The sequence below is a fragment of the Bombus bifarius genome, unplaced genomic scaffold (assembly GCF_011952205.1).
Source record: "Bombus bifarius isolate JDL3187 unplaced genomic scaffold, Bbif_JDL3187 scf7180000008169, whole genome shotgun sequence".
NCBI classification, from domain to species: Eukaryota; Metazoa; Arthropoda; class Insecta; order Hymenoptera; family Apidae; genus Bombus; species Bombus bifarius.
The window spans coordinates 468,752-482,849 of record NW_022884490.1 but is presented as its reverse complement, the minus strand read 5'-3'; the positions used below and the strand labels follow the sequence as shown (position 1 = coordinate 482,849).

The following is a 14,098-nucleotide window of genomic DNA, read 5'->3' as shown; positions in this document are numbered from 1 at the left end:
GACGTCCGCTAAAATTTATCGCCACGAAATTTACCATCGTTCCGATTGCATAATTTTCCGCTTTTAAGTCATTCGATCGATCGTTACGAGTCGCTACGAATCGTCGTTACCGTCCGTCTTTTCGGCCAGCGGAATGAGTCGTTGGAACGAAATCGATTCGTCGAGACATTTCCACGACTCGAAACTCAACCGCGTCACGACTATAAATCACGAACCTGGTGTTCGCGGTTGCTTATATTAAATCACTGAATTCGGCGAACAGCTTCTTACGTCAGAATCGTACACGATCGTATCGCGTGACCGCGATCTATCGACCTTTCGGATTTCTTTTCAGGTCTGTCGGTTTACGATTGCGCGCGCGGTGTCCCCGAAACAAACGTCCGAAACGAACGGTCGTCTCGAAGGCGTCTGTTCGCCGTTTTAAACGATCGAATTGCTAACAGCGATTCCCCAAGAACGAGCGACTCGCACGTTCCTCCAAGAAGCCTTCTGCTTCTTCTTCGGGCAATCTCAAGTTCCCCCTCGACTTTCGCCTGGACTCGTTACCTTTTCTTCAAATTACACGGCAATTAACGCGGAATAAGGTTCTCTTTACGCGCACTTCTCCTCGACTCCGAGTAAGAGCAGCCTGGGTTGATTATTCGTACAAGTGCTGACTCGGACTCCCCTGCAACCGACGTGATCCGTCCGACCAGCCACCAACTTCTACCACTATCGAATATACCACTCTCGCCTGACCAGTGGCGCGCTTATACCACTGGTTCCAGCCAGCGATTCAGCTTTGTCAGTAAAATCTTTTGAAATCTAGCAACATCCTGCGATTTATTGACGTACGAGAAGTTCGTTCGCCGTTCGTATCGGTTTTTACCGTTTGTCGTTTTTCCACGGATAACGTTTTTCACGGAAGAAACTACGTCGATCGTGTTAAACGGCCGAGTCGGCATACAGAGCGTTCGCGCGAACAACGAAATAATTACACCGCGCGGGCATAAAACTCGATTAATATTACACGTCAATATTAGTTCGGTTCTATTTAACGCGACCAATCGAATCGCGATTATGCGGTGGTCCGGTGCGCAGTCAGTTGCGTTTTTCTGTTGGCGGACTCGAATATCGGATTTTCGGGACGTCGCGACGAGAATTAATAATACCGTGCGCCTCTGCATTATGCGGCGCATCTCGATCGTTCGTCGTCCGTGAATTCCAGCAATCACCCTTGCTAATTGATAATGTTTGATTCGCGGACGATGACACCGGTCATTCCGTTGCGCTGGCCGAAATTATCCAGACGAGCTTATGGTTCCTGTCACCGCGAACAACCCTCGGAACGTCTGGCTTCCTCCAACTTCGTCAATTTGTTTGATATTCATGGGGGCGGTCCCTTAACCGATCACGATCCTTAACAACCGCCATCGTTTATTAAGATCGCGTAACCGAGAAGCTACGACGATGGGACCGGTTGAAATTTCCAACCTGTCTCTGACCCGATTCGTTCCCGCAACCATGAAAGTTTCACAACCTTTCGTAGATTGGTTCTCCATCTTCAGCTTCGTCGAGTATAGAGAAACTTCGCCGCGAACAAGTGGCTGCTTGCGAACGAGAAATTCGGGCAACCTCTTGGCGAAACTGTCGAAGAAGCGTTATCTCGCGTCTTGTGTCTCTTTCGCAGGCCGTTAGTAGCGCGATGAGAGTGCGATCGCGAACAACCCGGAACGACGTGACGATGGTTAAGGGTTAAGCCGGTTTTCAGGGGTGGACCGGTTCGACGGGGTTCGGCGAGCATTTCCGCGTAACCGACCTCGACAAACCGAGCGAAACGAGGTCAGGAACGGCGCGTACGAGGAACGAGGGATGTCGGTGGGTCGGTGGCTGGTCGGCCGCCTGCCCACCCCCCGGCCAGGGGATGTTTCTCCGCTCGGAATCCCTCGGATCCGCTCGGACGTTGTCGTTTCTACGAACTGCCGTGGAATCGTGTTACATCGACACGTACGCCAGCAGCTCGACGCGTACCGTCACATCGGCGAACATCCGAATGTACGTGCTCGATTCCGACACACCGACACGGTCCACACGATGTGCACGCCGGCCCAATAACTACGGACACCGATATCGGGCCAAGCCGAACTTACGAGCAAGGAACACGCAACGAGTACGAGCGCGCCTACGCGCTCCACCACGTGGCGGACGCGTATTCTTCGTTTTTCATATCGTAGCGACATCCGTTTGTAAGAGAAAGGATATTCCATGAGAAAACGTATATAGAATACATAGAAAGCAGCATAGTTGGAAATTTTTAACGATCGCTGTGTTCCATTTCGAATTGCTGGAAAAGTACCGCATCGTTCCTTACTCTCTTCTTGTCCACTTTGCGGTCAGGTCTTCTAGTAACAACGTCCCTATACTTGGAAACAGCGTAGCGTCGTTTCGCTTGCCATCCTTGAACTCTTTGCACGCTCGAAAGCTGGGCATCTGTACAATCTCACGCGCACTGGACCACCACCTCCGACGATCCTTAAAAATGCATCGCGACTAATGCGTTGGTCACTCGAACGAGACAGAACCCACGCGGTCTCACGTCGTTGTCTCAACCTGCAAAAGTAAAAAAAAGCTTTCGAGAGAAAAAAACGGAAGGAAGAGGGAGAATAGAATGGAGAAGCGCGAAGCTAGATAGATAAGAGTGGCCATCGGGGATTGCGCCTGCGAATCAGGTACGCGTTTCGCGCGTGCACCCCGGAGACCAGTAGCGCTGGCAGGTGTGCGTTCCCCTGCGAGCACCTGAATGCCGTGTTACGAGCGGCTACAAAGGGGAACACACGGAGAGGTTAGTCCCGGTCTGCGCATACGAGCCTGGGGCAAAGCGTAAGGCGAACGTGGAGCGAGCGTAGCGTGCAAGGACACGTAGAGGCAAAGCGGGAGAACGCCGCTCTCGCAGCCTTCGGAACGCGAAGAGCGCGCACACTTTCGCGCAGAAACTATCGTGTGTAAGTTGTGTCGGGGGAGAGTAGGGGGAGAGAGAGCAGGTAGCGACGGTAGAAGCAGGGCGGCAGAGGGTTGGCGGGGCGGTGGTAGTCGCGCGGTCGTCGGTCTAACACGGTGCGGTCGTCATTGGGCGTCGGGACGCCGTGGCGACGCGGTCTCGACTCGAAAGCACGCTCGGTTGGCGAGCACGCGCGCGCCAAGTGTGTTCGGAACGCGACACGAGGACCGAGTGCGCGAATTTTGCCGCATCGTTTTCTGCAGCCACGTTAACACCCCGCCGTACTCCAAATCGCCGCACGCTTTTCCACGCACGGAGCCATACACACACACACACGCGCGCGCGCGCACACATCTTCCTGTACACGATCACATATCGTCCGAAGCGCGAGTCGCGATCCTCGTCGTGATCGGCAGAGTTGGTGCGGATTTCCGTTTGTTTCTCGATACCGTCCAGCATCGCGGTTGGTTCGCGTGCCGCGTCGTAGCTCGCGCGTGTGATCGATCGAAGATTCTTTCGCGAACGGAATCACGAGATCGGGCCGAGGTTGAAGAGGCTGTTCGGTGCGTCGCGTCGGGACGAAGTTCACGCCACGCGAACTAGGTCCTCGATCACCGTACGAAGATCCTCTTTTTAGGTTGTTCTCGAGTACAAGTTCCACGTTGGTCGTGCAATCGCGAGGAAAGTGTTTGATCGATCGTGATCGGCAATCGTAGAATCCTGCAAAGTGTGCGCGTTTTGCCTCGTACGAGCGAGAGAGAGAGGAGAAGAAAGCGAAAGATAGAGAAATAGAAAGGTAGAGAGAAAGAAGGGGAAAATAAGTGTGGACACGATCGCCGGCCGATATCCCGGCGTGGATACAACGACGAGTGTTCGGTTTGGTTGGATCTCATCGAAGGTGGAGGAGACGTCGCACGATGAGACGGACGACGAGAGAATGTCGCGCGGATGCCGCGGGATTCGTCTCAGTCGTCCGACTGGTCGACCGGTGGCCGTTGAAAGCGTCGAAGAGGAGCGCGTTGCGGAGAGGCTGAAGGGCAGCAGGTCGTCCTCAATGCCGTATCATGATCTGATGGGACGAGTCATGTCACGTGTCGTCGGGACGCTGCTCGCGCGCTCGACGCTGCTGACGAGCGTCGCCGCGGCTCTCGTCGTGCTCTTCTGCTGCTGCAGGTGCACTCGCGCCAGCGAGTTCCCCGAGAGAGAGTGCTGCGACCTGATATTCCCGATCCCGGAGCCAACCGGAAGATCCACGTCCGCGCCGACGCCAACGGGCAGAAGCGGTAAGTTTCGTTCTAAGATTTATTCTTTGAGAATATCGTTTTCAGAATTTTGTCTGGCGTTTTGAAAAAAATCCCACTTTTCTTAGGCTATACTTTTCCGTTTGCGTTGCCTGCGATTCGACGAAACTGCCCTTTGCTCGAAATATCTCGGTCAACTTTGTCGCGTAATCAACAAGAAGAACACGCTCGTCGGTAGGGAATCGCGTTTGTTGACATTGGCTGGCCGGGACTGATTCGTAAACAGTCGCGGTACCTCGATCGCGCGTGTTCGTTCGATACAAAGTCGATGGTCGTCCGCTATTTGTTTCGCGAAGTTAGTTTCGCTGCTCTTTAGCACCACGCAGAGTACAATCGCGAATCGGTGATACTTTGGGAAAAACTTCGCAACGTACTTTCGTCGTTGGATTTGCGCTCGTTGATTAATCGAATACGCGAATGTAGGTAAAGCGGTAGTTTCGGTATGGGCAAGTGTGTTCGACGAAGCTCGTTTCAGCTTTTTTTTTTATGAACATTCGTTTTGCCGGTGATTTGATAGAACATTCCAATGGAGACGAGGCGAAGGGCGAGGGGAGAGATAGAAGGGAAGTCAATAATTGAACAGGAACCAATAACTGTACGTATAGCTTGGCCGTATTTTGTTAGCCACCGAGCAGCTATTACAATTTCCGTAGAGGGATGAGCGGATTATTAATTCAATTAGGATCAGTTATTAATTCAACAACGACGGTTTATCGACGCGAGTTCAATGCGGTGGTAATTTAAGTGGCGAAACAACCGCGTAATCGAGTGGCCTGTTTTCAAGCGGAATGCGAGCCACCCCCGACCACCCCTTCGTCTTTTCTCGCAGCCTTTTCAGATCTCCTTCTACTTTCAATTTCTTTCCCCGAAGAAATACCGGGAAGAAACGAGTCGGCTCTTCTTTCTCCATCCTGATTTTTCCGCTAATTAACCAACCAACGTTTCCGTCACATATTAATCTTCGTCCAAGCTACTGATGCTCGAACAAACGTCGAACTAACCGTCGACGTCGTGGCTTTTCATCCGCGAAAACTAGCTCGAAAATATTCTTTACGCTGCCTCCTGGATCGATATCTTTAATTAAGTCGAATTTATGGGCCACGGTCTTTTCAACGTGCCTGTTCGTTATTCATATTCGCGGATTATACGACCAGCTTCGGAACCACCTTCTACCGTCCTCGTCAACTCTTTCTCCACCCTTCTTTTCTCCGTATTCAAGAAACCACAAACCTCGTTACCCCTTAATCTTCCTCTGCCGCTATATTTGATCATCGCTTCTCTTTCGTTTCTCTTCGAACGAGTACCCATTGTCGGAAACGAACGTTACTCGCTCGACCAGCCTCCATATCGTAGCTCTACGACTCTAAGTTCACGGAACTAAAAACAAAGGATAGATAGAGCGCACCGGTCGCTGGTATTTTATCGTTGCCGCAGTTGCTCGTTGCGGCGGAAACCAGGACGATTCGTTCTTTTAAGTCTTCTCGGTTTTGGCGAGGTTAATGGAGACAACGGTACTTAGCGGGACACACGCGAACAGTCGGCGGTCGACGTTGTCGTAGGAAGCGAGCGGTGTCTGCGGGCATTTCGGCCCCTACATGGGATGAACTTGGATCGAGGTCAGCCACGATCGAAGGTTATCCGGCGCGTCTATAGCCGGTGAGTAAGTTTCAGGGAGGAAGTCATTTATACCCCATCACGGAATTCCTCGCTGGCGAAATATCGCGTACGTGCTCATAGAGTGTTAGTAATGAAAGACGATCGGCTTCATCGGTCTTTTATATTCCTGCTCTCTCTTTCTGTCGAAGGTCGAGGGTGAACGATACCTCGTCCACCTCTTTTCGTTTCGTTCCGCCCTCGTTGCTCCGTTCTTCGGTCTCGTCGTTGCGTTCACGAGAATGGAAATCGCCCCTTTGCTCCTGACGTATCTCGAAGGAGTTTCACGAGTGATGGATTTGATTCGATTCCGATGTAACTGTAAAAAAAAACAGCGTTAACCTTAACGTTGGAATTTAAACGGAACGGTAGTTTTCAATTTCAATCGGGCATGCTAGAACGAATGTAATTGGTTCTACCACCTCGTTCGTTATAGCGTTGCTGCGTTCGTATATACCGAATGTATTTATATTTCCAGATAATCAATTGCGCAAAATTAATTTATATGTAGATACAACTATATATATATTTATATGTAAATATATAACTTTTGCGATCCTTGCATATCAAATCACGATTAAACTCGATAGAAAATGTGAACGATCTAACGCGATTGACGTGACATATGTGTTTGATACAGTATCCTGATTCCATCGAGGAAAAGTGTAACGATATTCGTTCGCTATAGCGTTGTTCGTTCCTCTTCCGGACACACCGCATCTTTCTTGTAAATCGATCGGGGCAGCGTGACCACGCTTTAAACCGCCGGACTAATTAACCGGTCCGAAGAAACGTCGTGTTGAATTCGTAGCGGAGCGCAGTCGCTTGAAAACGAAACTTAAGGTCGGCACAGAGCGAGAAAGGGATGGGCGCCGAGACGAGAGAGGGCGACGTTGCGAAGCGTGGAGGCACGAAAGCGTGCGGAACAGAAGGCGACAGCCCGTCGAGGAGGAATCCTTCTTCGAAAAAAGCGCAGGCACGCTCGCTCGCTATCTCGCTCGCTCGTGGCCACAGCGGGCAAAGATTTTCCCAAGCGCTCGCCACCGTCGTTGTACGACTCCTGGCTTAAATGTCGCGAGTCAGCTCGCAAAAAGGAAGAAACGCGCGGAAAGGGGGAGGGAGAGGACGGGCTGCGCCCGAGAAAAAGGAGGCGCGCGCGGTCTACGGATAAAAAGAAAAGAGGGGAACGAGAAGTGGCCCATTGACGTTAAATCGCACGGTGAGGCGCTTTTAAACGTCCTCGCTATTTTCATGCGACCTACTTTGCCAGCCGCACCGTAACGAGGTTGCTTTCGCATAAATTCGGAGTGCCTTCGAGTTCCTCTGCTCCACCCCCTGGTCACCTTCTCGTTTATCCCATCGCGATTCTCAAATTTTTCGCATCGGTCGAATCGAATCGACGTTCGCCGCAAGAATAAACAACCCTTGGTTTCTTCCCTGCGCTCGGTGTTCGACGATCGTGCGTATCCCGCTACTCGAACATCTCTCGTGGTCGATCGTATCTCCTGGGAAACTGAACTTTCAGTGGAAACGCGTATCTACCGTAGTTCTGCGCGAGAAAATCTTAAGCGCTGTGCCGCTTCGATGGACATCTATAGTCCGGCGTGATTAATTAATCGCGGTAGAGTGATCGAATACGCTGGAGGATACTGTTTACGTTTGGAGCGGTCTGTTTCCCTTACTCTGGCGTTTCCATCGGTGATTCTACTCTAGGGTTTTCTAAAGCACCTAGATTTTGCACGTACACCTTCTCGAACGATTCGTTTCTCTTCTTTTTAGCGTTATTAATTGCTCGAGGAAAAGAGTAAAAAAAAAAAAACGAGGCTGCACGCTCGCATCTTGTATAAAACTTAATATTCCACGTGAGCCACGCAACGCATAAGAGTCAGGCTGGTCGTTGCCCTGCGTACGTATTCCATTTGGTTTTACTCTTTCGGTAGCCAGCCTTGGAAACGTATGCGCATATTTTCGCGCGCGGCAATGCCATTAGTTGGACGAGGGCGCGATTTAAAAGAACGCTTCGATATCGCAACGAAAGGTTCCGATAGCGGCTCGCTCCATTAAATTACGGAACAGTTTGATTTCCCGGGCCTCGATCCCCGTAATTAATTATTCGGCAAAATTTTATTATCGAAAATAAATTCGAACGTCGCGTGCTGGCTTCCATAGAGCACTGTGATAGCACCAGTTCGGTTCTAAACATTCTGCATCGAACTCGCTCGCGGCAGAGTCCGCTACGATAGCGCGAAACGTGACCTACGCCATACGTGTTCGCGAGACGACAATTGCGCGCCGTTTGCCGTTCAAAATCGCCGTTTCTGCTCTCTGTCGTCGTCCTGATCGACTCTCGGAGAAGACGCAGTTATTCGATGAAAAATTTACACGGTCGTTTTATCGATTCGTTAAGAAACGCGTACTAGGCAAGTGCCATAAATATTTACGGGTGTTTTATCGAGTTAGCGCGTTGTACGCGCGATCCTCGATTTCAAGCAAGTTGCCTCGGAAACGAAGATCGTGCCGGAAGATGGTCCCGCGCTCTCCTATTTTATTTGACTCGACCTCGTTTCGCTTCCTCGACGAACGATTCCGCTGGCCGCGCCGTCAGTTCGAAGAGGCGCTGTTATTACTACTCGTATCGCGGCAAAGAGAACACCTCGAACTACGAGAATCCTCGTCAAAGAAATGACTAATTAATTGGCTGGCAACCTCGGCCTCCTTGACCCGATATATACGGCGGTTCCCTTTGAACTCGTCCCTTCGCCGTGACCTCGATCGTTGAAACGATTCGCGAGCCTTCTTGTTGACTTTCCGATTGCAAACGGGACGCGTTTATTCGTCCTGGAATTTTTATTTCTGCTGGCTCGACAACGCCACTCGACTGTTTCCGGCGTGGATACGGCTAGAAGTCGTTGGCTCGTGAAAACACGAAACGTCAGCTCGGGAATCTAGACTTATCCATCTTGGTACTTTTGCGTTTCCGTCGGTTGCGCCGAGGATTAATCGCAGAAGGAAACAGATTCGAAATCTCGTTTGCCGATATTATTAGAGAATTACAGAACGTCTCCGGCGCGCAGCGGATCGAGGGAAATCGGGTCGGCCGATAGACCAGGCGGCTCGATTTGATTAAACGACCGCGTTTGATTAATCCTCGATCTTGAAGATTGCCGCGCGTAATTCGGTCGTCGCCCGTAACCGGGACACGCTTTATACATATTTCATAGGGAATCCCGAACGGAAAAACAAAGACAACCCCCGGACGCTTAATCCCCGAAGTATTTGCTCTGTCGCTGCTCGAAATTAATTCCGTGATCGTTAATCACGCGGGATGACGTTTCGTGTACACCGCGCGAGGAATTGACTTTCAACGGCGTTCACTCGCGAGCAAGTGGCGCATTCCTTCCAGCAATTTCTTCGTCGTTGCTCGGGAACCAGCGCCAGTCTTTCTCGTTTTCCGCTTTCCGTATTTCCCATTTACGCCCTTTTTCCAAGGTTTTTCGCCTTGCCGACCGAGTCGAACTTTCCAAGCGAGTCGAATCGCCGTATCCTTCGCGACTCTTCCCCTATGGAATTTTACTTGCCAACTTCTTTCCACGTTTAGGAGGTTCCAGCATCGAGTTTAACTTTGTTCTTGTCGAAGATTTTCCCTTCTTAACGATGCTTAAACAGCGATTAGAAATCCAATAAGCAGACGAAAAAACAGACGAAGAAGTCGGTAACAGACGATACGGTTGGCTGTTTGATTTTTATCGGTTGTAATTCGAGACGATGGTCGTTCGAGATCGATTTCTCTCGAACAAAGCCCATTAATACCGAATCCAACGACGAGAAAGCGAAGGAGTCGCTTTTTGCTTCGTTCTCCTATACGCTTCGGTTGTCCTGTGAAAACGCTAAAACGCCGCTTGCCGCACTCTCCTCGTTTAATTGGGCAGATTTTTGCTTTACCTCGGTCAAGGGTCGCTCTTTTAATGTAATGAAATTTGCGTTTGATTAACAGAAATGGAAATTAGCCGGATTGCGTTTGACCCTCGCCGGCTTGTTCCACTGTGTACCGGTGCCAGTGGAAGAGCTCGGTTACGGTCAGCCACTCGGGACCCGGTCGTCGGGTGAAATATATTTTCGAAAAATTTTGTTGCCACGCGGCGATGCTTCGGATCGTCGTAGCTGTATACTTTATTATCGTGGTTTGCACGCGTCACGTTTAACCGTGCTGTTGTACGAAAGCGTCGCGCAGTCGATGGAAAGAGCCGACTAGCTTTTACGAACGACGCTTTATTCCTCGTATTTTCCCGCGATTCGGTTTTCCAGTAATTTTCTTCGTTGCAACGCTCGCGTATTCCAGTTGATATATTATATACAAAAGGTCGTCGAAAGTAACCGTAGCTATCCTTCATGCACGTAGATATATTTTATTATACGTATTATTCCGTTGTACGAAACATTTTGAAATTTCATCAGTATTGTTGTACAACTCTACTATCATTACGATCGTGTGGATGAAGTTTGAAACAATTTCGGAAATTATATAGGGATTACAAGATATTCAGTACAAGTACGCATCTCGCAGAGATCACAAACGTATTTAAACAGTCAGTTACCCATCGTATTAACGAAGCTCAGTATGCAGTGCAGCTATATTTATCGCGCGCTTAAAATGGATATTCATGCTGCGTACTACTTTTCTATCAAACACGCGTTCGCGATGAATATCGTCTAACCTCTATATACCTTGTCAAATTGATTTCAAATCGTACCGATGTGATCAGGATAGTCGTGTCTCATTAAAAGTCGCGTCGATGAAATTTTTATATTGAACGTTTTATATTTCGTGCGACACGATAAACTACAACGAACGTTCAAACAGGTGTGTCTAGTTTCGGATATTCGAGAATTTTATCGCGTGAAAAGTGTACCAGCCTTGCGACCAACTCGTATTCCAATTTGCCGAACGAAGTTGATTTGTCGGACATCGAATGACCGTAACGACGTAATATAGAGAAACGAGCGTCGTAAGAGGGCGCGAAAAGAGAGGTAAATAACGTTGCGAGGAAATCAATATCGACGAGGACTGGAGCGTCGTACAGACACAAGTTCTCTCGCTTGAAACTCGGCCTGCGAGCCAACCTTCTGACGAAAGTGTTGCCCAGGAAGAAGGGAACGGGGTAGAATGAGGTCCGCGATACCCATAACTGCCATTGATCATCCTACAGATATTATGTGCGGGAAATTTCACCTGCTCGCAAAAAGGCTATTCGTGTTTATAAATCGAGTTGTACGAGTCGCAGAAGTGGGTATTTATACGGGAACATCGACCCTCGTTCAATAAGATTACAAGGCAAGGTGGTATCTTATTCTTCGAATATTCGATGTCATTCATATCGTAGGAGATACCAGTTCACGTATATATATATATATATATATCGAGTCGTATTTCCTGATCGACAACTTACGTTTTCCCATTGGTAGAATTTGTCGCGCTATTTTCTTCGTATATTCATATTTCCTCCTTTGGCAAAATCTTTGCATCCTTCTTTATTACTGCAATCGCTTTTTAAAATGTTTTTTATCGCCCTTTCTATTATTGCAATTCCACTGTTCGCATTCCAGCATCGTTTTTCGCCGCTTCGACTTCTGTTTTCGGAGTTCCCGCATTCTTTTTTATCGCAGAAATTCATCCCCTGGAAAATTGGATGGTTCTTGTCGGTAGAATTTCTCATAGAATCGTTCCGTTCCGATTATTCTTCGAAATAGAGATTTTTTCCAAGCCTCGCAAACGTATTCTCGAACGTCGAAATGGTACGTTAAGTTTTGTCGTTGAAATTCGTGGTGGACACTGTTCGTGCGAGTAGCTGGCAACTCTGGGAAAATGTTCACGGTGGTCAGACAGCAGAGACGAAGGATTTTGCAGAAAGCGACCAGTAGCCAACACCGACTGACCGCTACTGAGTGCACACGTCGGTCATGTCGGACGATACTTACCCAGAAGGATACTTTGGTAGCTTCGGACATCTTGGTACTGGGAAAAATGGGAGACGAAGAAATGGATTCGAATCCCTCGTGAAAATCGTCGATGGCTAACCATCCTCCCGTGAATGTTGAGCAAGTGACGTTTAACCTGCAATGGCATCTAATCCCTGGCAAATGCTCCGCCGTAACTTTCCACTCAAATTGATTATTCCTTAATAAGTTACATAACGCGCAACAAAGTTTCTGCTAATTTCGATCCGTACGACGTACGTCAGTCGTTGCGCGCTGTTACGTAGCTCGATCTGCCAATAAATAAATCATACTCGCAAGTCAAAGTTTACAGCTTGCTCGATTTACCATTTGCTCGATATTTTCGACGAGCAAATTGGTAGAAAATGGCGAATACGCGATGTAAATTCGCCAGCTTATAAACGCGACAAGCACATTTCGGCTTTGATTCAGTACCCGCTGAAAGCGCTAGGATGCTTCGTATTCCTTATCGTCACTGGTTCGACCGGTCTTTGATGCTTTAATTTAAGAGTATCGTGGAAGCTGTAAATTTCTAACACAAAGGAGACACTATTTATACCGTGTCTGCTACTCGATCCGAGCGAAAGGAACGTAAGTTTAATAGCGACGCGCGTAGTTACATCTGACTACCTGTAGTACAACAGGTTAAAGCTATACGTTTAAAGTATCCGCCTGCAAGAAGATCGATCTATCAACCCGATGAAGTTAATCCTTTCGCGTAAAAGACGTTGGCGAGAAGTTTCCGAAGCAGCTCACGCTGTGCTCGCCTTCTAAAATACCGTGTTTAAAGAGACTCTTTACAAAATTTCCATCCACCGATCTTCTCGTTTATCGATGATTAAGCGCCCAACTTGCGAGTCTCTTCTAGTGCGTTCGTAAACGTTGGTCGTTCGGTATTTAACGATGGATATCGTCGAAAGCTAGATAGAAGGAGAGATGAAGAGAGAGAGAGAGAGAGAAGAGATGCAAAGCCGAGTATCTCGACGATGCACGGCTGTTTTCACGCGGCCTTCGCGATCTCTGTGAACTTGGCAGCGTTATTTACGAGGCATCAACGAACCGGGTAATCGAGTTCAACGAAACTACCTCTCGTTTAGTCACCGGGGTCAGATTCGAGCGATCGTAACGCGAGACCCGAGGGTCGAGGATCGATCAGGAGATTCGATCGGGATCGACAGGTCCTCTTTAAAACGCGAGCGAAGCCGCTCTCGCTCGCGAGCAACAGCGAGTGTTTTAACGTCCGCCGGACTTCAGCCCCTCGTATATTATAGCTGCCCGGGGCTGAACAGAGATTGACAACGAATCTGATTCCGACCATTGTTCGGTGGATTTTGAAAACCATACCGTGAATTCAGTACCTGTTTCAGCTGCAACCAGCGTAAAATTAAAATCGTTGCTTTTTTCTCCCGTCTGCTTTTTCGACCCGTTATCGGATACTTTTGGCTTCGGATGCGCGTTCGCCTGGAACAGATGATCTTCCCTCGTTTGGTAACGCGATTCTCGGTGACACGACGAAAAAAAAGGCGCGTGGAGAACAAAAAAAAAAAAAAAGAAAAAATGCGCTGCTATTTATCAGCGAGCCAACCGAGCGAGCTGCTTATATTGGAATATACAATGGAGATCCTGGAATTCATCGGATTATACGTCGAACTCGCATCGTTACAAATCTACCATGTTATTTATTCATTTGTTTACTGTAAACGGGCTGGTCTCTTTCGTATATGTATGTACTCATATATATGCGTGTACATGGATGTGGAAATTCGATATGTCGGTCATTGAGTGCGTTGGATAAATGTTAGATTTAAAACGGGACGCCGAATCGTTCGAAAAATTGTAGATATCGGCGTTTATTAGTTAGGCTGGATAATCTGCTCCAAGTCGAGAGTGAATCGATAACGTGGGAAGATGTCGACGATCGGTACAGGTGAATTTAATATTAGCAAGAATCGTCGCACAGGTAACATATTCTTTAAATATACTGCGAAAGTGAGTGAAACAATTCGCCGCGATACTTAGCATTCTAACATCAAAGCGATTGTGATCGGTGGCGAATATCGATCGAGTAAACAGCGCGTCTGAGAAATTTGCGATTTTTGTACTTCTCTCGATCGGTGCTAGTCTCTTCGGCGAATAGTTGTTTCCACGCGATATAATACGATATAATCGTACT

General features: G+C 48.5%; 1 protein-coding gene across 1 annotated transcript in view; it reads left to right on the top strand.

Annotated features, from left to right (window-relative positions):
• The first annotated feature begins 3,914 nt into the window (after nucleotides 1-3,914).
• Nucleotides 3,915-14,098, top strand: part of LOC117209276 — a 220,385-nt gene continuing 210,201 nt past the window's right edge. Inside the window, exon 1 of the mRNA XM_033451077.1 lies at nucleotides 3,915-4,260. Within this exon, the coding sequence (XP_033306968.1) occupies nucleotides 3,915-4,260 (346 nt within the window). The remainder of the gene's footprint in view (nucleotides 4,261-14,098) is intronic.